The following is a 22,795-nucleotide window of genomic DNA, read 5'->3' on the forward strand; positions in this document are numbered from 1 at the left end:
TGGCCGGCAAGCAGGACACATCCTTCTATAAAACAGCTGATTAGAAGTGAATCCCACCTGGGAGTACGTTTGGATTTCCCTTCTCCTCCATCCCTCTTCTGCAGTTGTCTTACTGAGCCATAGAAAAATTGTGGTCGTTTTAAGTTACATATCAGATTCAGAGCAGTTTTGGATTATTGACAAGGGATTTCTACAGCAAGCTGGTTAGTGTACTATGATCTGAAGATACCTAGGTGTTGTATGCATGCTCAGTGGTATTATTGTTAACTGGTGTTTGTTTCTAACAGGGGCCCTGGTGTCTCTTTAATTCTTTACAAAATGCTATTAAAAACAGTGTAGAAAAGTTTTTCTTTCTGCTTTCTCCGTGAGGGGTATTTCAGCAAGGAAGAAAGACCCAGCCTTTCAAAGGTATTTAGGCTTCCAACTTCTGTTGAAATCAGTGGGCCTTATGGATCTAGATTTCAATTGGAGTTAGGTGCCTAAATACCTCTGAGGATCTGGGCTAAACAAAGTCCCGCTCACGCATGTGCTGAGTGATATACCCGAGCATAGCCTCATTGCACCTGAGGGGGCTGCCCAAATGAATGAAGTTAAACACATGCAGGATGGGGGCGAAGTAAGGTGTCTGACCCGCCTGTGTGCACAGAAGCTCCTTGCAGGTGTGGGGCCCAACTGCACAGAAGCTCCTTGCAGGCGTGGGGCCCAACTGACTATACAGAGGAGCAATGAAAAGGATTGTATGAAGCACTGCCAAAGTAAACAGCTGACAAAAGAGAAAGGGGAGGAATCTGTTGCTAACTTCTTCCAGTTATTATAGGCCTGGATCCTACCGTTAGGTCCCAGGGGTCCCCCTGTGTGGATCTGACTGTAGTGGGGGGCATTGTCACTTTAGGGGTTACCAGTCGCTCTAGTGATTCCAATATGATTGCTTTGAGCTCCTGGGAAGGAAGGGGCTACAGAAGTGCAAAACATTTGTTGTTCTACAATGATTTCAAACTTGTGGCCCTGGTTCAGGAAAGCACACGTGGATAGTGTTTTCCTGCTTCTGCTGGAACTTCCTTCCTCCTGCTGCTCTCCCCAGGCAGCCAGCAGGTGGAGATAGGCAGTGAGGGCTGAGCCTTGCCTTGCTGTTTGCTCTCTGAACCCGGCAGAGGAGCAGGAAGTGGAGGCAGAGTCAGCCTTGGGGAGCTGAGCTGTGTGGGGCATGGTGCGTGTAGGTGAGCAAGCGGTGTCTCCCTGTGGTTCACCAGTGGCGGGTCAGAGGGGGTCTGTTCTCCGCAGGGCTTCATTTGTCATGCAGGAGGTGCCGGGGGGGGGGGGGGCAAGCAAGGCTTTTACCTTCATAACTGATGCAGCGAGCCCAGAGGTGCCAGGGCTCAGCCCTGGCACAGATTAAGCGCTGGTGCCCGGGCATGCTCCGATAGCAAGTGGGACAGATTGGGACAGGGCTTGGGGGAGGGGCAATAGGTGCCTATATAAGACAAAGCCCCGAATATCGGGAGCGGCCCACTCAAAGCGGGACCTCTGGCCCCTCTGCGCTTGGGGCTGAGCTTGCGGGCGGATGGTCGCTCCGCAGCTGTTGCGGGGCTGAGCTGGTTCCCGTCCCCTTTCGCTGTGGGGCTGATCCGCCCTTGGGGTGGGGGGTGCCGGGTTGGCTAGCCCTGCCAGAGCCCCGTAACGCAGCCGCTCACTCCAGGTCCGCACTGGAGACAGAGGTGCCAATGGTGAGAGCCGTGCGTGTCGGGGGAGTGGCTGGAACGGGAATGGGGTGATGCCGTGTTCAGAATCGTGTTCGGCTGGGTGCTCCTGCAAGGGCTCTCGGTGCACCAGGCTCTTCTGGGATTCTTTATTATTTGTATGACTGTAGTGCCTAGGAGCCCTGCTCATGGCATGCTGGTTTCCCTGCAGTCCTACACACTAGGAGTAAGGTTCCCTAGGGCTGGTTGTTTCCCTGCAGCCAGGCCTGAGGTCCCCCTGCAGTCACAAGGGTCTGGCCATCGCCTGGCAAACAGCTGGGAGGTGTTGTGCGTGCGTGTTCCTCGCTAGCAATGGCAGAGCCGGGCGCAGGCTTTCTGATTTCTACCCTGCCAAACTCCCGGCCACCGCTGTGTTCAAGCAAAGATGCTGGGTCCAGCGCAAAGGGCTTGGAGACCTCTCTTGGAAAGATGGAGCAGGGACTGGCTTTTCATTGTGTGCGTCCAGTGCCTAGCCCAATAGATCCCTCATGACAGCCTCTAGGTGCTGGCACGAGACGTGCAATAAATAATAATTATGCATGAACCTGTGAGTGACCTGAGGATCCAGGCCCTGCTGTGATCTAGAGGCAGGCTACACAGATTCCGTCCATCCCAGATCCCCAGAGATGGCCCCTGGTGTGCAGTGCAGCATGGCGAGCCCTGCAATGGTCATCGCTCGCAGTGCTGGCCGCGGGACTTGGCCGTGGCTTTGTTCGTTGAGCTGGGCCGCTGCAACCAAGATGCAGGGGGTGGTACGGAGAGTGGAGGGCAATGGCGTTTCCGTGTCCCCGGAATAACAGACCAGCCCTCTTGCGCAGGGTGCAGGACTGCGTGGCGCTCGGCCTCCCCACATGTCGATCCTGTCCCCTTCCCTTTAGGGGCTGTCACAGGGACATGGTGATACTCCGAGCAGGCCTCTGCCCCGGCCTCACGGCAGAGATGATCCAGCTTCTGAAAGCCAACAGCATTGCAACAGGTAACGGGGCAGCCCGGGGGCTCAACAGTAGGGTCTCCCCCACCTGGACTTCTGGGCGAACCCCAGGGAGTAGTCAGAGGAGGGCACAGAGCTCTTTTGCCCGCTGGCCTGTGTTGTGGGGCTGTGTTCCCGCACCAACGGGTGGGACTGGCTGGGAGCTCAGTATTGCGCTCAAGGAGCATTCCCAGATCCTCCTGCTGGACTCTGTTCTCTCGCTGGAGCAGAGTAGGGAGGGAGATGGGGCTCATGCCTTCCTCAGCAGTGACGGGGGGCATGTGACTGAAGCCCCAGCCCGTTAAGGCAGCCAGACGCCACGGAGCTGTGTCTGTCTCCTCTCTGTAGCGGAGGCTATGTCTGCGCTGCAGTCCGCGCTGTGAAGGCAGCATAGCCGTGACCTAGCCGGCTCGAATAACAATAGCAGTAACGCTATGGCAGCGGCCACGCGAGAACGTACGCGGGGTCCCAAGCGGGTGCGTACAGTGTGCCGTGGCTTCCTTGCCACAGTTCTCTGAGCTCGCGAGCTCAGGGGTGTCTGCGCGTGCCGCAGTCACGCATCCTGTTCCCGGGGACACGCCCCCCGAGGCTTTGGCGTCGTGTCCAGCACCGCAGCGTTTTGGCACTTGGCACACCTTGTAGATTGGATGTCACGCGTTGTCTGCTGGGCCTCTCCAGGCTCTGCGGGGGCGCTGTCATGCTGCACTTAGGCGCTGTCTGCTATTCCCACGCCACTCTGCCAACGCATTTGGATCCTGCCGGGTTGCGCTCCCTGCCGTTGCAGCCCCGCGCATCTCCTGAGCAGCTAACGCCGACGGTGCAGTGGGTTTGCTCGGCCCCAAAGGCCGTTCGCTTTTTACCCTGTGTTCCTTTGCAAGCCCAGGAGTGAACGTGTCTCAGATGAGCCCTGTGACATGTTCAGTGAGTGCTCCTTTGATTCATCGCTGCTCAGGGAGTCCTGCTAGCCCTTGGGCTGAGCTCAGTTAACGCAGCTCGGTGTCTGTGTGTAGGTGTGTACAGCTGCATGTTATGTCTTCTGGCCCAGGGAGGACATGGCAGAATAGCCTCCCGCTGTGTTGTGTCTAAGGAGTTCCCTGGCATTTCAGGGCTGTTACATTTTGGCCTCCAGCTGCTTATCTCTGAACGTTACTTGCAGTGGTGGATCTTGTCTCCTCGGACCTGGAGGAAGTTGCCCGGAAGTGCTCCCTGTCCTACAAGGTGAGAAGAGATTCCTTGGTGTTGATCTTTAATCTGGGAGCTAAAGCTGTAGCCTGCCGGAGAGAGCCATGTTTAATCAAATGCTTTGATGTGGGTCGTCTGTCTGCAGAGACCTCACCCTAATGCATGAGTGGGCTAACAGTGCATCACCCACTCCAGTCAGTCTGTCTGCTGGGAGCTGTAGATCTGACCCGATGTTCCTTAGGGCCTTCCGTCTATCTGCAAAAGCTCCTTCTCTGGGGAAGTCGTCATTCTTTGTACTGAGGTAGTCCCCTAGCAGCCCCAGTCATGGACCACAACCCATTATACTAGGTACTGTACAAACCAGAACAAGGACAGTCTGTGCCACAAAGCTCTCTCCGAATTCTTCAGTGTCCCATTTGGGGATGGCCGTCTGTCCCCACAGGCCCTGGTCGCCGTGAGACGTGTGTTGCTGGCACAGTTTTCAGCTTTTCCTGTCAACGGGGCGGATCTCTACGAGGAACTCAAGAGCTCCACAGCCATCCTGTCCACAGGGAGTGAGAGGTGAGGACGTCGCACGTGAAGGGGAGTGGGGCAAGGGTTAAAGCTGAAGGGTTCGTCCCTTCCCCAGCCAGAAGCCAGGTTGGATTTTAAGCTTCAACCTGGAGACAGCTCGAGCCGCTTGGCTGAGATCTGAGCTGACGCGGTATCTGTCAGGGATTCCCTCCCAGCAGGGGCTGAGCTGGGGACCTTGTGCACCTGGAATCAGCCGGGCTGCCTCTTGAGAGGAGAGAGATTCAGCTTTGCTGGTCCACAGCGTTAGCATGTTAGCACCGGGCACCTATTTCAAGCCACCAGCCTACACTCCTGCAATTGAACCTTGCTCTGACCCCCCTGCCAAATGTATTAATCTCCCCATGCACTTGCACAGCTGCTGCATCGGTGCCGGAGAGTTTTATCCCATTCGGTTGCAGAACGTTATCAGCATTTGCCCAGGTGGCGATTTGAGCCATTAAGGATGGTTACTGCTGCCGGAACAGCATTGAGTTGTGATGGCCCTGAGCGTGAGGACCAGGCATAGAAATTAACCGTTCGATACTGGGTATCAACCACTCCGCCTTTCTCCTTCCCTTCTGCTTGTAATAATCGAGTGCGACCCCTCAGAGAAGCCCACCTGTTGCCTTCATGCTCCAGAGCTTCCCCATTCCCTGTTCAGACTCTGTTCCTACCCCTGCCCTGCTGTCGTTTGCCCTCCCTCGCCAGAAGCGGAAAGGGGAGCGAGGGGAAGGTCGGGGGAGAGTCTGTGGGGATGTGAATGTGCTGGCTAAGTACATCTGAGACACAGATACCCAGAGGTTTCTCATTTCCAGCCTTCATTAGCTCAGTATAGTTGATTCTCGTTGTTGTGGTGTGTTTCTCCTTTAGCTTGGACAAGCTGCTGGACTCTGGCCTGTACACTGGGGAAGTGACCGAGCTCACAGGAGCACCTGGCAGTGGCAAGACACAGGTGGGCCGTTCTGTGCCTAACAGAGCAGATGTTATAATGCCTCCCCCTGCCCCAGTTATTTAAGGTGGCAGCTCCCTACACCCTGTCACCTGTGGCATATTCGGCATCCACAGGGAAGAGGGAGCTCGGGCCTCATTCGTTATTCCACCTTTCATTGTTTGATGGTTGATACTGTGCTCACTGGTGCTAACTGGGGGATATTTACAACAATTGACCAATAAACAGCTGTTGCCGGACATATGGCGAGAATCCAGACTCATCCTACCCCCTGTGGCCACTGATCTTCTTCAGCTACTAGCCCAAAGAAAGAGACGCGTTAAACTGACTCATCTTGCACCATGTCTGAAACTTAGGGCTGTGAACCAGGCTTTACCTAGAGCACATGGCAGTAGCCTGGATGGAGTCAAAGGCCTGGATCTGTTTGGGGAGGCCTGCGTCAATCTCCCGACCAGCAGAGGTGAAGGGCCCTGGGGGCTCCGCTGTCCGGTCGCTGCGTCATAGTGGTTTGCAGACAGCGAGCCCGCTCCTTAGCTTGGCTCAGGTGCAATGTGCTGGGGTTCAGTATGAAAACAAGCCCCTCCGCTAGGAAGGATGGCTGGAATGGGGTGAGATCCATCCACGCGCTCTCCCTCCTAGGTGTGCCTCAGCATAGCCGTGAGCTCGTCCCATGACCTCAAGCAGAATGTCCTCTACGTCGACTCCACGGGCGGGTTCACGGCCTCTCGCCTGCTCCAGCTGGCTCAGACCAGGACGGGGGATGAGGAGGAGCAGGTCAGTGTGGCTGCATCACTGACTTGGTGCTGGGAGCAGTTGGAGAGCCACAGAGCTAGTGACTCCTCGGCTGGTGTTGCTGACAGCGGCGTGCCCCAGAACCCAGAAATCCAATTTTCCCTCTTATAGACTTTCAGGCAGTTCCATGCTCCAGCCTTTTGTCTTCTTGGGCTTCTCCTGGCTCCCTCTATGAGCCCCAAATCTTCTTTTCCTGGCTCAGTGGAAGCTCTGGGTGCCCAGCACCTCTTGAGAATCAGGCCACCTATTCAGGTCCCTTGTTATAGATTTAAGCTGCCAAACGCTGGCCTTAATCATTCTGTGCCTCAGTTTTTCCACCTGTAAAATGGGGATAATGGCACTGCTACACGGGGGCAGTGGGCAGGGATGAGGACCCTTGGATTAAAGATGCTTGTAGATGTGCTGGCTGAGAATGCTGGGCACCAGCTTCTAACGTATTGTAGCCACCCGGACTTTGAAAGGTTTTGTTTTGGGTTTGGACGTTGGTGCGGTTTATGGAGAGGGTAAAGGCCGGGTCTGAATGAGCTGTCTCTGCGTGATGCTTCTGCTCTCCTCTCCCTGCAGGTGGAGGCTCTGCAGAGGATTCAGGTGGCCCGGGTGTTCGACGTCTATAAAATGCTGGATGTGTTACAGGAGCTGCGGTGCAGTGTGTCCCAGCAGGTGGGTTTCTCGCTGGGATTTGTGTCAAGATCCACCCAGTCCGAGCGGTGGCCTGATCCTGGGAAGCCAGGGGGCTGCTCGCATGAATCCGAGTGTGCAGGATGGGGCGGACTGTTCTGCTGACATCAGGATTTCCAGGCTTCTTCAGGACTCCAATCTATTCATCCTGCCCCAGAGCTGCTGGTGACCACGCATCCCGTGCTGGCACAAGCTTTACCGGTGCCACTCTGTGTGTGTTGCCCTCACACTTTGCTCTGGGCTTTGCTCCCTAGGTCCTGAGCTCCTCGGGGCCGGTGAAGGTGCTGGTGGTTGACTCTGTCTCAGCTGTGATTTGCCCGCTCCTCGGAGGCAGGCAGGCGGAGGGTGAGTGAGGGGCACCGTGGAGCGAGCACGGTTTGAGGATTCGAAACTGGATCTCTGCAGCAAGGAAACACTGCAGCTGCCCATGGTGTGGACAGACAATTCCAGTGTTTTTCTTCTGGATCTCGCTAATTACCTGCAACATTTCCAGCTGGTATTCTGTGCTGTCGATGATCCCCAGTATAATCTGATCCCTGAGCCCCCATGGGATGGGGAGGGGAAAATTTTGTTGTTGTGTTTTATTCCAGGGCAGTGTGGGGTTATATAATGGTGCAGCAGATACAGTACACTTACTGGAGACCACCTAAAGATACCCCCCTTATTCGCTCCCTCCCACCTTGAACACCTAGCTGATTTCTTACTCATCAGAATTTTGTGGGGCTGCTGAAAACCTCTACAGATTTTGTCCCTGATTTCTAGTAAGCTGGGGGGTGGCGGGGCTGGATACTGCAGGTGATTGATACGGGAACTGGACGGCCGCTGGTAAAACACTTCACATAGGCCAGAGGGTAACTTCTAGTCACTACTGACTTGGGCTGCATTTGATTGTGCCTAAGAGTGAAGGATTCCATTGCCAGTCCTCTGAGCCATCTGGCCTGTAGTTATTGGAAGTCAGTGGAGAAAATGTCACCTAGCAACTGTCTGGTGGCTTGCAACAAGCAGGAGACTTGCAGTCTGTTTTCTAGAGGACAAGTGTGCACACTGGTCACCATCACAATTAGGGCTGCATGGCAGTCTCAGCAGAGAGGCAAAGGGTTGAATGGGTCATGGACAGTCATGTGGCCTAGTGGGGGAAGGCATCGTGGCCTAGTGAATATAGCATTCAACTGGGACTCAGGAGTTTTATTCCCGTCTCTCCAACTGGCTTATGGGATGACCTTGCATCAGTTGCTTCCCTTTTCTGTGCCTCAGTTTCCCCATCTGTAAAATGGGGATAATGCTACTGACCTCCTTTGTAAAGCACTTTGAGATCTATGGATGAGAAGCACCGTAGAAGAGCTAGGTGGCGATATTATTCTAGCACTGGTCCCCCCTGGCTCATGGGGGGTGCCCGTTAATGGGGTATGTGTTGGGGCTGGAGGAGGGAAAGATAGAACTGCTGCTGCCTATGGTAGATTTGCTCCCTGGTTATGAGAAATATCCAGGGACTGACAAATACGCACGTATCAACTGCACTAAGTTCCCATATTATATCGGGGTCACCTGCCTGAGTGGGAGTGCGGAGGACTGAGGAAACTGCTCCTGATCCATCCTCTCAGGAGAGGGTCCTAGGTCTCTAAGAAACTGCCGATGGAAGCCGGCCCTGAAATACCATTGTATCGTCTTCCACAGGCTTGGCCCTCATGATGCAGCTGGCCAGGGAACTGAAGACGCTTGCCAGAGAACTTAACGTGGCTGTGGTGGTGAGTTCGTTGGCCTTTGCCTTGCTTTTCCTGGGCTGGAAGCAGGGGATCCGGAGTTGAAAAGAATTTGGGGGCAGAGGATTATGACAGAGGTGACTCTGTTCAAAGCTGGACAGGAGCAGGCAACGGGACTCCTGCCACTCTGCAAGCATCCGTGGCCGGGGACTGTTCTCTGAACTGCAGCTCCACTTCCACAACCACCATGTAACCGCATGGTGAGAACAGAGCGGAGCAAGCGGTGGCTTTTAGTAACTCTGCCAACAAGCTAGTTCTACTCATTGAACTCCAGGAGGAGTTCAGGACGGGTAGATGACGGGACTGTTTGCATTGCTCTCTGATGCAACAACTGTTGTAGATTCCTATGAAATCTAGGTGTCTGGCTAGTTACCAGAGTGGCCCTTGAGCCAGTTGTCTTTGGGTAGGTACAGGGCATTACAGCATTTATAAATGGATGGTGACTAGAAAGGCCCCTGTGCTCTGTCCTCCTTTGGTTCTGGGGCTGGGTGTTCGCACTGAGGGTTTGACTCCTCGGAGGAGTGCTGTGACCCTGATCAGTGTGCCGAATGGAGAGGTCCTGGCAGAGAAAAATCATGAATAGTCAATATACTGGAGCAGGCATTAAAATGTATTGGGAGAATCCAGCTTTGCTGTTGCTCTGATCACCTATAAAGCAGCAAGCAAAGAAGCAGAGGGGGAAGAACAATCACAGATTCAAGGTTAAACGCACCACCTGGAGGGACTGCAGTCCTGAGGAATGAGGGAGTCTGCTATACGTTGGCCTCTCCTTGCTTCATTGCCAGTCTGGGGCCAGCATTCGTTTTAAGCCAACGCCCAGATCTTATTGCAGCAGTTTGTGTAACCCATGCAAGCGCGCTGTGGCCTTTTGTCTCCCTCTAATGGCTAGACCGTGTTTTGTGAGTTGAATCCTTTTGAGCTAAGAGACCTGGTGCTTTACCTCAAGTAGTAGAGGTTCATGCTTCTAAAACATAAAGTGGTGGCCAGGCAGGGATTTGGACTGTGGTGGACTGGAGAATTGCCTGCTTGGGGAAGCTTGTCCAGTACTGCTTGAGCTAAAAGATAAGCTTGGCAGCAGTAACGTATTTGTAAACCTGTATACATGGCATAGCCACTGGAGAGGCACAGAGAGCCACACCATGTTATATTTCGAAGGGCACAGGGCTTAATTTGTACCAGGGGTGAGCCCCGGCACCTCTAGGCTTGGCAGTTCATAGCCCTGGCACCTCTAGGCCTCCCGCATCAGTTATTAAAGTAAAAAAAACTTGCTTGAGCCCCGGCACCTCTTTAATTACAAATTAAGCACTGGACGGGCAGCATGGCCAGTCATGACAAGGAGCAAAGGAAGGAAAGGAACAAAAACCAGTGGAAGCAGCTGATTGCATCCATTCGCTCCCTCATCATCAAGAAAGGGATAGATAATAAGACAGAAAATATCATACTGCCTCTATAAATCCATGGTACTCCACACCTTGAATACTGTGCGCAGGTGTGGTCACCCCATTTTGAAAGAGATATATTGGAATTGGAAAAGGTTGAGAAAAGGGCAACAAAAATGAGGGGTATAGAACAGCTTCTGTATGAGGAGAGATTAATAAGACTGGGACTTTTCAGCTTGGAAAAGAGGTGACCACCGGGGGGATATGATTGAGGTCTATAAAATCATGAATGGTATAGCGACAGTAAATAAGGAAGTGATATTTACTCCTTCTCATAATACAAGAACAAGGGGCCCCCAAATGAAATTAATAGGTATCAGGTTTAAAACAAACACAAGAAAGTATTTTTTCACGCAACGCACTGTCAGCCTCTGGAAGTCCTTGCCAGAGGGTGTTGTGAAGGCCAAAACTATGATGGGGTTCAAAAGGGAGCTAGATAGCCATTGATGGACCCATCTTCTACTAATCTATTAGCCAGGATGGGCCGGAGTGGTGTCCCTAGCCTCTGTTTGCCAGAAGCTGGGATTGCGTGACAGGGGATGGATCACTTGATGATAACCGGTCTGTTCATTCCCTTTGGGGCACCTGGCATTGGCCACTGTCAGAGGAGAGGATTCTGGGTTTGATGGACCTTTGGTCTGACCCAGTGTGGCCGTTCTTATGTTCTTACGTTCTAAGTGTCTAAGTTTTCATTGCAAGAAGTAGCCATTATTGCTGATAACTGGCTGGAAATGATAAGCTGGTTTGTTGCATTCCAGGTGACTAACCACGTGACGAGAGATGGCAGCAGTGGTCACCTGAAACCAGCCCTAGGTCGCTCCTGGAGTTTTGTGCCCAGCACCCGGGTGCTGTTAGAGAGCAGAGAAGGCACTTGGGGAAAAGCTAGCACCCGTCGCATTGCTTCCTTAACAAAATCGCCCCGGCAGGTGAGACTTTCCGGAGAGCCCATCTGGGAGTGGTGAGGATGGCCGTGGAGAAGGTGGCTTGGAGTTAAGTCAGAGATAGGATGCCAGGCAAGGACTGAGTCCTTAGGGAAGTAATGCAAGAACTCTGGCTTCATTCAGGAGTCACCGGCAGGACGCTGTGATGGGCTTTGGGGACTTGAAGAAAATACAACCAAGCTATAAACTGTGGAAGTGCATGTATTTTCCCCCCCTGCTTCTAAATGGCCCATTTTATAATTCCAGACATACTAAATCAGTTGTTCCATTTCTAATTTGGGTCACACTGACTCAGTTGTTCCATCGAAACACTCCTGACTACGCATGGTCATTAAAGATCCCATATACCTACTTGCAAGAAGAACATTGGCTCAGATGTCCTGGTCAGTTACTAACATGGGTGACTATATCGTATTGTTCTCACTGCAGCTTCCCATTAGATACTATGGGCCAAGCCCTAAGATGGTGTAAACCCATGTAACTCCATTGAAGTCACTGGATCTATGCTGATTTATACCACCTGAAGATCTAGCCCTATATTCTGTTTCCCTTCCTGAGCCAAATTGTTGTCAAGTGTATTTGTATTGCAGTAGTATCCAGAAGCCCAAATCAAAATCAGAGCCATATTGTACTGGACACTAAATAAAATAGTTAGAGACGATCCCTGTCCCCAAAGAGCTTACAGTGTAACACTGATACTAGGTACGGATGTGCCCTTAATTATGGACTCTTAGGGCTTATCTACATGTGGACATAGAGGAAAGTTAATCTGAATTAACTAAATGTGTGAATTTGAAATGGATTAGTTAAACCACATTAAATCCCTGTGTGTATTTACTTTTGGAAGTGAATTAAAATAAACTGACTTAAAGCCACTTAATTCTGAACGAATGTGTTCACACCGGGATTTAATAGTTTCACTAATCCAGTTCAAATTCATACCTTCAATTAATTCGGATTAACTTTCCTGGATGCCTCGGTATAGACAAGTCCTTCAATAATGTGAGCTTAATTTCCTCTTGGCTTCCCTTACAGCCAACTGGGATTGAGGTGGAGCTGGACATCGGAAGCTGTGGGGTATTGGATGAGAGCCCAGCCGCTTCCGGAGCGGGATGCTGATGGAGAGTGAAAAGTGAACAGCAGATTACAAGGGCCTTTACTGTGGGCAGTAATATTAGCTGCAAAGGTGAAGACTGCAGAGCCATCCCAGGAGAGATGCTTGGAGTCCCAGAAGAAAGGACTGTAGAAACTGGGCTGTTAAGGAACTCCCTCATCCTGGACAAGAGAGGTTTGGGCTTCAAGGAGAGCTCGGAGGAATGCGTTTGAGTCGGACAAGCGCGGTGTGTGGCTGTACCACTCTTCTGGAGTGCGTTAAAACCACAGGCCCTTTCCTGGGGGTTTTGTGGATTGTCAGGGGAACCTTTGTCTCAGGGTGTCGTGAGGTGAAAGGGAATTTTGCTGAATTCTTTGCTGGGTAAACACCAGACCTGTTGGTAACGTGGCTTTTTATAGCTGCCTGATCCCAGAACCTCCAGCCCTCTGGTGAGGGTCCCTGGGAGGCCTCAATAAAGAATACCATCAAGACCTTCAGGAGCTGGAATTCCATCTACTGTAGCAGCCACTAGTTTTAGTCCTGTTCTACCTCTAAAGGGTCATCACTACAGCAGCTTTCAGGCCTGGGTCCCGCTCTGCTTATTCTGTCGCAGCATGAGGGTGGACACAGGCTGCTGAAGAGAAACCACAAGAGAAGTTCTCAGAGCTTTTTATGGTCACATTTTTGCTACCCAGATTGTCGGTGGGAGTATTGGTATTTTGGTATATTGCATAAAGAATTGCTGGAAAAAGGTATAAGTATCTTGGGCCAGATCCTTAGCTGGTGCAAACTGGGTGTTGCTCCTGACTGACAGCAGTGGCAGAACTGGTCCTGTGTTTACGCACTTCTTGGCTGATGTATTTGATACCACTTTCTGTATTCCTTTGACTCATTTTTAAAAAAATTATTATTATAAGGAATATTTTGCGTGGAAAACAGGAACTTTGTTTTAATGAGGTTATTCTAGACCAGCTGCTGCGCCTGCAAATGATCACGATTTCAGGTGAGGACAGATGGACTCTAAGGCCTGGCCTGAACTCAGGGAACAGTACAAAAAAACACCCCCCCCCCCCCCCCGATTTAGCTGAATCAGTGTTTGCACCGGTGAGAACATTAGTGTAGACAAGGCTCTGGTCTCTGGATCCATTTTTACCATCACGTTGATTAGACTTGCTTTTCGCTAATGCTGCGATGTAAACCGGTCCAGCTTCTTTCTATACCATGGCTCCCATTCCTGCTGGCACTGCTCTAGCCAAACTGGTGTTTGACTCAGGAAGGAGTTTTTGTAAATTTCCCCAGAGTACAAATGGACTTACGGTCTTCTATTTTCGTCTGCAGGCAAATGTCCCTGGTAATGAAAGGAGCAAAGAAACACACAAAAGGGATCTGAGATTTCGGTCTAATTGCCCTAAATTGCATGTTTTTCAGAATTTCCCAGGAGGCAGCAGCAGGTCTGGGTTTTGCTACCATTGGATTTTGTTTGTCACCTGTGTGTTGCTACAGTGCTTGTGAGAACCCAAGATCTCTGTTCTCTCAGGGATATAATTCAACAAGAAGGTGTACAACACCTTCCATTAACTCAGCCAACCAACAATGTAATGCGTATGCATTGCTGTGTGAGATAACAATAAGCACAATAGCTAAGTCAACGTGGTAGTCTAGGAAAGTAGCAAAGAACCATGTGACCAGATATAAATAAAATAGGTTTATCATCATTGGAAGCCATTTGTAATTATTATTTGTATTGATCCGGCACCAGTACCCGTGCTATGCGAACCCAAAAAGACAACCCCTGTCCCACACAGCTTGCAAACTGACTTTTGTCTTACAATCTTACTTTTCTGTGCAAATAGTTGTCATGCGTGTCTGGTGGAGATACAGGGGCCCGAATTCTCTGCTGCTGCAGATTGGCCCAGCTCCCTTAAAGTCACTATCAAATTTGACCTGTTATGTCTTTTGTACCAGCTGTGTTTACACACCGGTTTATAAACCTTTCAGGTAAACTCCTATCTGTCATTATTACTTTTTCCATTTAGTTTGGGAGTCCGAGGTGGAGTACAAACTGGGGGAGGTGGAGTAGGAAAGAGAAATTATATAAAAATTTCCAGATGCTGTCACAGATCCATAGAGGTGAAGACTAGAAGGGACTATTAGATCATCGAGTCTGACCTCAACCTTATGTAACCTGCATTTAGCCAGAGATTTTTAAAGCTACCTAAGCAATTTGAATGGCCATTGGGCATGCGGAGCCCTAAGGTGGCTTTGAAAGCCTCAGCATTAAACCATTGACACGTGCCTGCAACTTTAACCTCGCCTTAATGACATTTTGTGTGTGTTCTCTTCTGCGTACTTTGTGAGTCTTCTCGGATTCAGTGCACACATTTTCCAGGAGTGTCCAAGTCATTAGGGCAGATAGGGAAACGTCTCCAGAGGCAAAAAAACAATTTGTTTCTGGGCAATTGCTGTGCTCTCTCTAGTCACCACAAGTGCCAGTCAGAGGAAAGCTTCAGAGGTGAGATAGGAAGAAGTGCAGTGACTTGGTGGAAGGGAAGGAGGAGGGGAGAGAACTCTAGCTAGCTGGACCAAGGTCAGTGAAAGAAGAAACTGGAGAGCATGGACTGTGGGGAATGAGTGGGTTGGGAAGTAGGGGATGTGTGGTGGGAGATAGGGGGAGAACAGAGGGGTAGACATGAGGAGCTCTATGAAAGACCGCCTCCAAATGTCAGGGTGGCTATTTTGAGTGGGTGGGAAGTAGGCAGAGAGGCAAGGGGAGATTGGAAGAGTTCTGTCCTTCCTTTCCTGTCTCCTTCTTCCAAAGGCCCTAAGCCCTGTTGCAATAGTTTGATTTCACAGCTTCCCCACACTATGGATGACTGTAGTGACTCATCTCATGCCCCCAACTGGGGCAGAACACATGCAAATATTCAGAAGCAAGGAAATGAAGAAGAAACTCGAAGCAACTGCTTGTTCTCAGAGTATGTTTCACAATCATGGAGCTGTGATGCAAAAGGTTTGGAGGAAATTGCTAAGCAGAGAAGGCTTAAACTGCATAAAGCCGAGCTATACTGCTACAAGCTATCAATCCTTACACTTCAGGGAATAAGCTGCTCACCAGAAGGGGTCAGGAAGAAATGTCCTTCCTGGATCAGTGTACAGAGCCGATTTGGTGTTTTATGCCTTCCTCTGAAGCAACAGAGACAGGCTGCTGCTGACAGCAGAATACTGGACTAGACAGACCATCGCTTAGAGTGGGGCAGTTCCTACCTTCTTGGTGGTGGCTGTGAGGTAAATAACGGGGGCGAGTTTCATGACAGAGATAATGTCCTGAGTCTTCTGGCTGCATTTCAAGCACTTTGAACAGGTAAAGTGTGATGTAAGTGGCATGTATTGTTTTATCAGTGATGTTATGGTTATAGGGTCTTGCCTTCAGCTGAAAGGTAGGGGTTAGTGCAAGAGGCAGGATCTTGGATTCAGCAGCCAGAGCTGTGTGGCAAAGCATGACTTCCAACCAAAGTTGACTTTCCCTACATTTATAATGAAATCATGGCTGAACATGGCTTGTGTCCTAAATATCATGAGAATCTGGCTAATCATCTTGGTGCCCACACCCAGCTCTCCTCTAATGCAAGCTATGCAGTGTGCTCTTTGTACAGAGGGAGATAAGGCACCTTAGATAGTTTTCCAAATGCAGGAGATGAAATTGAAAACAGAGTGAAAAATGCATTCTGAGACATCCCTATCAACTGAAACAAAATCTGATGGGAGCTGCTCTGGCTGGAGGCTGCTAGGGCAAACAAGATGGTCAAATATCTCATAGAAGTGAGATTATCTTGCATGTACTTGACAGTACCTTTCTGCAGGGAGGACTCAATAGCACTCCACCACTGTGATATGTGCATGCAGCTGCAAGTTAGTGGAAAACCGCAAAGTGGCCAGGGATTTTTAATATGCACCCAGAGCAGACATGATCTCACTCTTTGCCCCCAAAAAGCCAGAAACAGTAATCGCAGTGGAACTCAATGCATCAAAGAGAAGAAAGAGCAGCTGTGACTCCGGCCAGGATCTGAACCCCCAGCAGGGCTGGTCTTGGGTTCAGATTTATTCCCCCAGTTGAGTCCCATGCAGGGATTCAAACCCTAAGCCAGCTCTTGCTTGGGGTAAATGTTTGAACCCTGATCCCTGTCCCACGGGTCAGGGGCGTCAGATCTTAGACCCAGGCCCTGCTTCACGGGATGATGTTGGAACCTGGACTCTGCCTGGGGGCATTCAGATTTGATCCTGAAACAGGGCCCTGCCCAGCGTTATGAAGCTCCAGCTAGGTCGGGCCTGGGGCTTTGCTCTTGGAGTCCAAGGGTGGGATTTACAAGGTGAGGGGACCCTGGCACCAGGCTCTGTAGTGGGGTGAGGCTAGGGTGACCAAATGTTCCAATATTAGGGGCTTTATTTTATATAAGCAACTCTACCCCACTCCCTGAAAGAATTCCTGATTTTTCACACTTGCTAGCTAGGTGAGGGGACCCGCCCCTGCCTCGGGCGGGATTCGAACCCTGTTTGCCAGGGACTAGTTATTTCCGCCCTCATGGTCTGAGCACCACTCCCGGCCTGAGTTGCGCTGCCCCCGCCTCCCCACCAGCGGTCGCTGTGGCGGCGCCGGCCGGCAGGGCCGAGAGGCCGCTCTAGCCCTCCTCTCGCTGGCTTCCACCGCTCTGGCCCACGTCTCGTTGGCTGGCGGCGCCGGGTGGGGAGTTGTCATAGCGCCGCCGCCGCGCGGTGCGGAGGGGGAGGTTCGATGCAGGCGCCAGCGCCCTTCCCCTCCCCCCCCCGCCCTCGCCGGAGGGGACGGCCCGGGCCGGGTGATACCAGAGACACCCCCTCCCGGGAGCGAGGGGCAGAGCAGGTGAGGGGGACGGGGGGTGGGAGAGAGGCGGGGGGGCTGCCCGGGGTTGGGAGGGTGGCCCGGGGTTTTGGGGGGGGGCGGGAGAGAGGCGGGGGGGGCTGCCCGGGGTTTTGGGGGGGGGCGGGAGAGAGGCGGGGGGGGCTGCCCGGGGTTTTGGGGGGGGGGCGGGAGAGAGGCGGGGGGGGCTGCCCGGGGTTTTTGGGGGGCGGGAGAGAGGCGGGGGGGGCTGCCTGGGGTTTTGGGGGGCCAGGAGACAGGCGGGGGGCTGCCCGGGGTTTTGGGGGGGCGGGAGAGAGGTGGGGGGCTGCCCGGGGTTTTGGGGGGTCAGGAGACAGGCGGGGGGGCTGCCCGGGGTTGGGGAAGGCAGGAGGGGCGGGGGTCAGGAGACAGGCGGGGGGGCTGCCTGGGGTTGGGGGGGCAGGAGAGAGGAGGGGGGGACAGGTGGGGGGGCTGCCTGGGGTTGGGGGGGTGGGAGAGAGGCGGGGGGGCTGCCTGGGGTTTTGGGGGGGCTGCCCTGAGTTTTGGGGGGAGCGGGAGGGAGGGATGGGCTGCCCGGGGTTGGGGGGGCAGGAGAGAGGCGGGGGGCAGGAGAAGGGGGGGCTGCCCAGGGTTTGGGGGGGCAGGAGAGAGGAAGTGGGGCTGCCTGGGGTTTTGGGGGGGGCGGGAGAGAGGCAGGGGGGCTGCCTGGGGTTGGGGGGGCGGGAGAGAGGCGGGGGGGCTGCCCGGGGTTTTGGGGGGAGCAGGAGGGACGGATGGGCTGCCTGGGGTTGGGGGGGCAGGAGAGAGGCGGGGGGAGCTGCCCGGGGTTGGGGGAGGCAGAAGGGGCGGGGGTCAGGAGAGAGGCAGGGGGGGCTGCCTGGGGTTGGGGGGGGCAAGAGAGAGGCGGAGGGGCTGCCTGGGGTTGGGGGGCAGGAGAGAGGTGGGGGGGCTGCCCGGGTTGGGGGGGCTGTCCCGGGGGGGTAGGAGAGAGGTGTGTGGGGGAGGTGTTGGGGGGTCATTGGGCTTTGTTCTCTCTTGGGCGGGGGGTGAGGCGAAGGGGGCTGTATTGCTGCGGAGGGGTTGGTGAAGGGTTGGAGAGCCCCTTAACAAAGTCTTGTGGGTAAAGCCTGAGCTTGTGGGGACTGGGAGTTAGGAGCTGCTGTATTTCTAACCCTCGCTGCAGTGTGCTGGCAAGTAAGTCCCCTTCCCTCTCTGTGTGCCTCGCTTTCCCCATTTGTCCAAGGGCCACAGTGACACTGAACGCCCTGGCAGAGGGTTTTGAGGCTCAGTTAGCTACTATGTGTAAATTCTGCCAGACAGTGGAGTGCTGTGGAAGTGTCAAGTGTTGTTATTTTGCCTAAACTGTTTGCTGTCATGTGCATTTTATCATGTCCAAAGTCCTTGCTCATTTGGTACAATGCCAGTGGCACCAGGATGCTGTTTTCTTGATGTAATGGAGCCAAACTAGTTTCTCAATGAATAACTTTACCCGTATAGTAGAAATACCCTTCCTGTTTTTATGTCATAAACAAAATCAGGCAAAAATTAAATATTTATCTTAACAAAGTGTAAATAACGATGGAAACGTTAACAGGAAGGCAAAGGGGCATTATCTGTGAGCCAGGTGAAAAGTGAAGGTAGTTTGCCTGTTCTTCAGAGGCTTTTTCCTGTAAGCTAGACAAAGTGTTGCTGGGGAAGTAATGACATGCCTTGTCAAGGTAGGCTTCTAACAAACATTGCAGTATTGTGATTAATTGTACATTAGTGTCTCACATTGAAAACTCACTTACACATAGTCCAGTCTGAATTTGTACAGATTAGGCACTTGGTGGGCGGGGAAGGAAGCACCTGCAAGTACTTTATGGAAGGACGTTCATGGAAGGACTCTTGCACTTCATGACAGTTCATGTATCTTAATCTAATGTATCTTTATGATAGCAGAAGGCAAGCCAATACTGTAGAGGTAAGCATGACATAAGAATTTAGCTAGCTAGAAGAATTTAGCTTTACAGTTCACAGATTCTAGTAGTGTGCAAGGTGATGTTTAATCTGCCAAGAGAGATGGAAGTGTGTGTCATTTATGTATTGTTTACTAAGACTCTGCATTGCCACTAATTTTTTTTCACAGAATATGTATATGTTATGTCCTAGAGCATGTTGTGCAATTCTTAATTAGATGTTCTCTTTAGAGAACGATAATGCTATGGTGTATTAAGTTGTGTTACTCGGTCTTTCTCACTTGACTGGATCAATAAGGAACTGGACTAAGGGAAATACTTCTCTAGTTTCAGCACTCCCTTTCATTACGCTGGTGATTGGAAAGTAAAGTAATTTTTTATTTAGGATTATCTTTCTGCAGGTTTGAAGGCAGTGGGGGGTTTCTTTTTCTTACACTAGCTGTACTAACTGCAAATTGATATGGCATAGATGGCTACAGTAATCCTTTTTGGTTTTGTTCGAAATTTACTCAGTGTCATAATTTTCACTAGTACCATTTTATTTTGTCAGTTCCAAATAAATTGAACCCATATAAGTATTAGCAGAAGAGTAGTGGGGGTGAACTATCTGTGTTCAAACAATATTTTTATATTATTTCCTGTATGTTCTAGATCAGTGGTCCTCAACATTGTGGGATACACATGCAGCTCTCTGTGTTTTGTGGGCCTCATCCACACACAACACAATATACCAGGAGTGGCCAAACTTACTGAACCTCCAAGCTGCATACAATAATCTTCAGAAGTTTGAGAGCCGCAAGACACACACAACCTGCCCTATGGGGCGGCACCTGCTGGGCTGTGGGGCTTCTGTCCCGATGCTCCCCCCGAGGGCTAAAGTCCTTAACCCCCTCCCGGCAGAAGCCCCATGTCTTACCACACTGCCGCAGGGCAGAAGCTCCGAGCTTCTGCCTTGCCCAGTCTTGAAGGTGGAGAATGGATGGGATGCTCGGGGAGCTCCAGGAGCCGCACTTCGACTGTGAAAGAGCTGCATGCGACTCGTGAGCCACCGTTTAGCCCACCTGCAATATACTCTACCTGTACGTCCCTGAAAATGTCACATGGGCCGCAGCTCTGTGCTGATTGGGCCGTGGGTTGAGAACCACTGTTCTAGACCCTCCCTTCTCTCATATTCAAAATACTATGTCCCTATAACAACTTCTGTGTTCACAGTGTTGGTGGTGAGAAGGATTTGTGGTTATATCAGCAAGCTGCCCTATGGATAAACATAACTGGTTTTAATGGAACAACTGGGTCCAATGAAACAAATTGATCCACCTAAATCCATTATCGTGTCTACTACACTGGCCAGTGCTGGCTGCTTCAGGATGCATCCTGTGAGTGGTTGGGGAACTGTCTAACTATAGAGCAGAGGGGTTTGGGCATTTCCTCTGTCAGTATTAATCAGACTTTAATGAAAGCAAAGATATCTTCCACTGTAATTTGTCTGTGGATAAATGTTTATTTACCCATGCCTTTACTGAGGTGAAATAGACTTCCACAGGTTTCCACAAGAGTTATGCCCTTTGAATGGAGTGTCCCCGTACCCTCTCTTCCTATGCTTGCAGGATTAAAAATAAAATTAAGGCAGAAAGCCATACAATAATATCTTTAAACTATCTGGGGCTTGTTAGCATACTAGATGCATTTATTTTGTCAATCTAATTCCTTCCTCCCTTCCCCATCCCAAACCTGTATTCCCTGTCTTTGTTGTTGGCTTTGGAAGTACATGCTTTTAATTTTCATAGCTAAAGATGTACTGATTACTTGTAATACTGTAGCCTTGTAATTCAACCCACCAAGTTTGTTGGTTTCATTTACTTATAACCTAGACCGGGGTGGGCAAACTACGGCCTGGGGGCCGCATCCAGCCCTTCAGACGTTTTAATCTGGCCCTCGAGCTACCGACGGGGAGCGGAGTCTGGGGCTTGCCTTGCTCCACACGTGCCGTGGCTCTGCACGGCTCCCGGAAGCAGCGGCATGTCCTCCCTCCGGCTCCTACGCATACAGGCAGCCTGGGGGCTCCGCACGCTGCCCCTGCCCCAAGCGCCAGCCTCGCAGCTCCCATTGACTGGGAACTGTGAGCATTCATGGCCCGCCATACAATTTCCATACCCTGATGTGGCCCTCGGGCCAGTTTGCCCACCGCTGACCTAGACTGTAAATTCTTTGGGGGCAGGGACTGATTTAAATGTTTGTTCAGTGCCTACATATTTTGGAAGGAATATTAAATCTAATGTTTCAGGCCTTAAACTAGTCTCTATAGAGATCATGGTGAAACCTCATGTCGAGGCAGGCTATCCTACAGCTGTCTACTGTGGGGATCATACACCTTTCTCTTGAGGTATCTGGTTAGACTTACTCAGTTTCTCTAAACTGGAGGTGAGGCTGATCAATCTGTAATTCCTGGAAACTCCTCAAGGCTTTTTTTTCTAGAAGATACATTTCCACATTAGTGACTTCAGAAAAAATTTTTGCTTTTAGAGCAGGGGTGGGCAAACTTTTTGGACTGAGGGCCACATCTGGGTATGGAAATGGTATGGAGGGCCATGAATGCTCACGAAATTGGGGGTTGGGGTGCAGGAGGAGGTGAGGGCTCCAGAGGGGGAGGGCAGGGGCAGCGTGTGGAGTCCCCTAGCTGACCCTACCTGTAGGAGTCGGAGGGGGGACATGCCGCTGTTTCCAGGAGCAACGTGGAGCCATAGCATGCGCAGAGCGGGGCAAGCCCCCGACCCTGCTCCCTGGCGAGAGCTTGAGGGCCGGATTAAAATGTTAGAAGGGCTGGATGTGGTTCCCGGGCCGTAGTTTGCCCACCCATGTTTTAGAGACAAGATGCATCCTTTTCAGGATCTCCCAATATCTATTGAGTACCTAGTAATTTACTGCACTTGAGTTTCTCAATTTGCTCTAGAATACTAATTAGATTTCCTTTTTTGGTAAAGCCACACTGACTTCCTATGTCAGGTAAGGTTTGAATAGGAATTGGTATGCCTTCATTTGTTTAGCTTGCCCCAAGAGCTAAACTATGTAAGTTGGGTTTTAACCTATGTAAGAGTGCTCACACACAAAAATGCATTAATTTAACTACATTAGTGCAACATCACACCCTTAGGTGCACTAGTGCAACTTGTATGTGTAGATCAGGGGTCGGCAACCTATGGCACGCGTGCCAAACACGGCACGTGAGCCGATTTTTAATGGCACGCTGCTGCCTGCCGGGTCCCAGCCACCAGCCCCGCTCAGCCTGCTGCCGAACCCCTGGGACCCCGGCAGGCAGCAGTGTGCCATTAAAAATCCTGCCTGCCCTGGCCTGCCCTCCTCCTCCCCCCCCACCCCCGTGGGGACAGGGTGAAGAAGGTTATTCCTGCTGGCTACTGCTGCAGGGCAGGCAAGCTCCCTCCTCCCCTGCCTCTTCCCCCAGCGTGCTGGGTTGCTGCCCCTCCTCCTCTTCCTCGACGGAGGGGGAGAAGCCGAGCCCGCAGTGCAGCGCACTCGCTGCTTCCGGGAGGAGGTGGAGAAGAGTTGGGGACAGGGCCTTGGGGACGGGGTGTGGAATCAGGGCATGTCCCCTCCAGCCCCCTGCCATGAGCCACTCTGGGCAGGGGGCTGGGAGCACTCCCATGACCCTAGCCCACACCCCCAGCCCTCTGTCCTGATCCCTGCACCCCCCTCACACACTCCTAGCCCTGACTCCAGCCCCCCCCACAGACCCAGCCCCCCCACACCCCATGCCCTGATTCCTGCACCCCCTCACATGCCCCCAGCCCTCTGCTATGACTCCTGCACCTGCCACACCCCATGCCTGGCTCTTGCACCCCCCACATTCCCAC

The 22,795-nt window shown here is 51.9% G+C and overlaps 2 protein-coding genes across 10 annotated transcripts in view; both read left to right on the forward strand.

Annotated features, from left to right (window-relative positions):
• The first annotated feature begins 1,146 nt into the window (after positions 1–1,146).
• RAD51D (RAD51 paralog D) lies at positions 1,147–12,589 on the forward strand. Of its 3 annotated transcripts, none has more exons than XM_073315526.1 (11): positions 1,147–1,217; positions 2,555–2,712; positions 3,863–3,924; positions 4,331–4,449; positions 5,311–5,392; positions 6,029–6,163; positions 6,746–6,841; positions 7,114–7,204; positions 8,534–8,604; positions 10,817–10,984; positions 12,035–12,589. In XM_073315526.1, exons 2-11 carry the CDS (start codon positions 2,631–2,633, stop codon positions 12,116–12,118), a joined length of 990 nt encoding a protein of 329 aa, XP_073171627.1. In that variant the 5' UTR covers positions 1,147–1,217; positions 2,555–2,630; the 3' UTR covers positions 12,119–12,589. The 3 variants fall into 3 exon arrangements, with proteins under 3 accessions (XP_073171627.1, XP_073171629.1, XP_073171628.1); XM_073315528.1 differs by having other exon boundaries at positions 2,615–2,712; XM_073315527.1 differs by having other exon boundaries at positions 1,157–1,207.
• A 4,244-nt stretch (positions 12,590–16,833) lies between these two features.
• The window catches only part of RFFL (ring finger and FYVE like domain containing E3 ubiquitin protein ligase), a 49,409-nt gene continuing 43,447 nt past the window's right edge, over positions 16,834–22,795 (forward strand). For 2 of the 7 annotated variants that reach the window (XM_073315555.1, XM_073315554.1), the window contains exon 1: positions 16,835–16,989. Coding sequence is in view for 1 of the 7 variants with exons in the window: in XM_073315553.1 (XP_073171654.1) it covers positions 18,674–18,686 (13 nt within the window). In the remaining 6 variants the exon portion in view is untranslated. Of the gene's footprint in view, positions 16,990–18,024; positions 18,163–18,195; positions 18,687–22,795 lie in introns of those variants that run through there. The other 5 variants (XM_073315560.1, XM_073315553.1, XM_073315561.1 and 2 more) reach the window with 4 other exon arrangements.

The sequence above is a fragment of the Lepidochelys kempii genome, chromosome 17 (genome assembly GCF_965140265.1).
Source record: "Lepidochelys kempii isolate rLepKem1 chromosome 17, rLepKem1.hap2, whole genome shotgun sequence".
NCBI lineage: Eukaryota > Metazoa > Chordata > Testudines > Cheloniidae > Lepidochelys > Lepidochelys kempii.

Coding starts and splice junctions, on each gene's coding strand:
- RAD51D (XM_073315526.1), top strand. CDS start 2,631: ATGGTGATACTCCGAGCAGGCCTCTGCCCCGGCCTCACGGCAGAGATG. Junction 5,393..6,028: donor CTGGCAGTGGCAAGACACAG/GTGGGCCGTTCT, acceptor TCTCCCTCCTAG/GTGTGCCTCAGCATAGCCGT. Junction 6,842..7,113: donor GGTGCAGTGTGTCCCAGCAG/GTGGGTTTCTCG, acceptor TTTGCTCCCTAG/GTCCTGAGCTCCTCGGGGCC.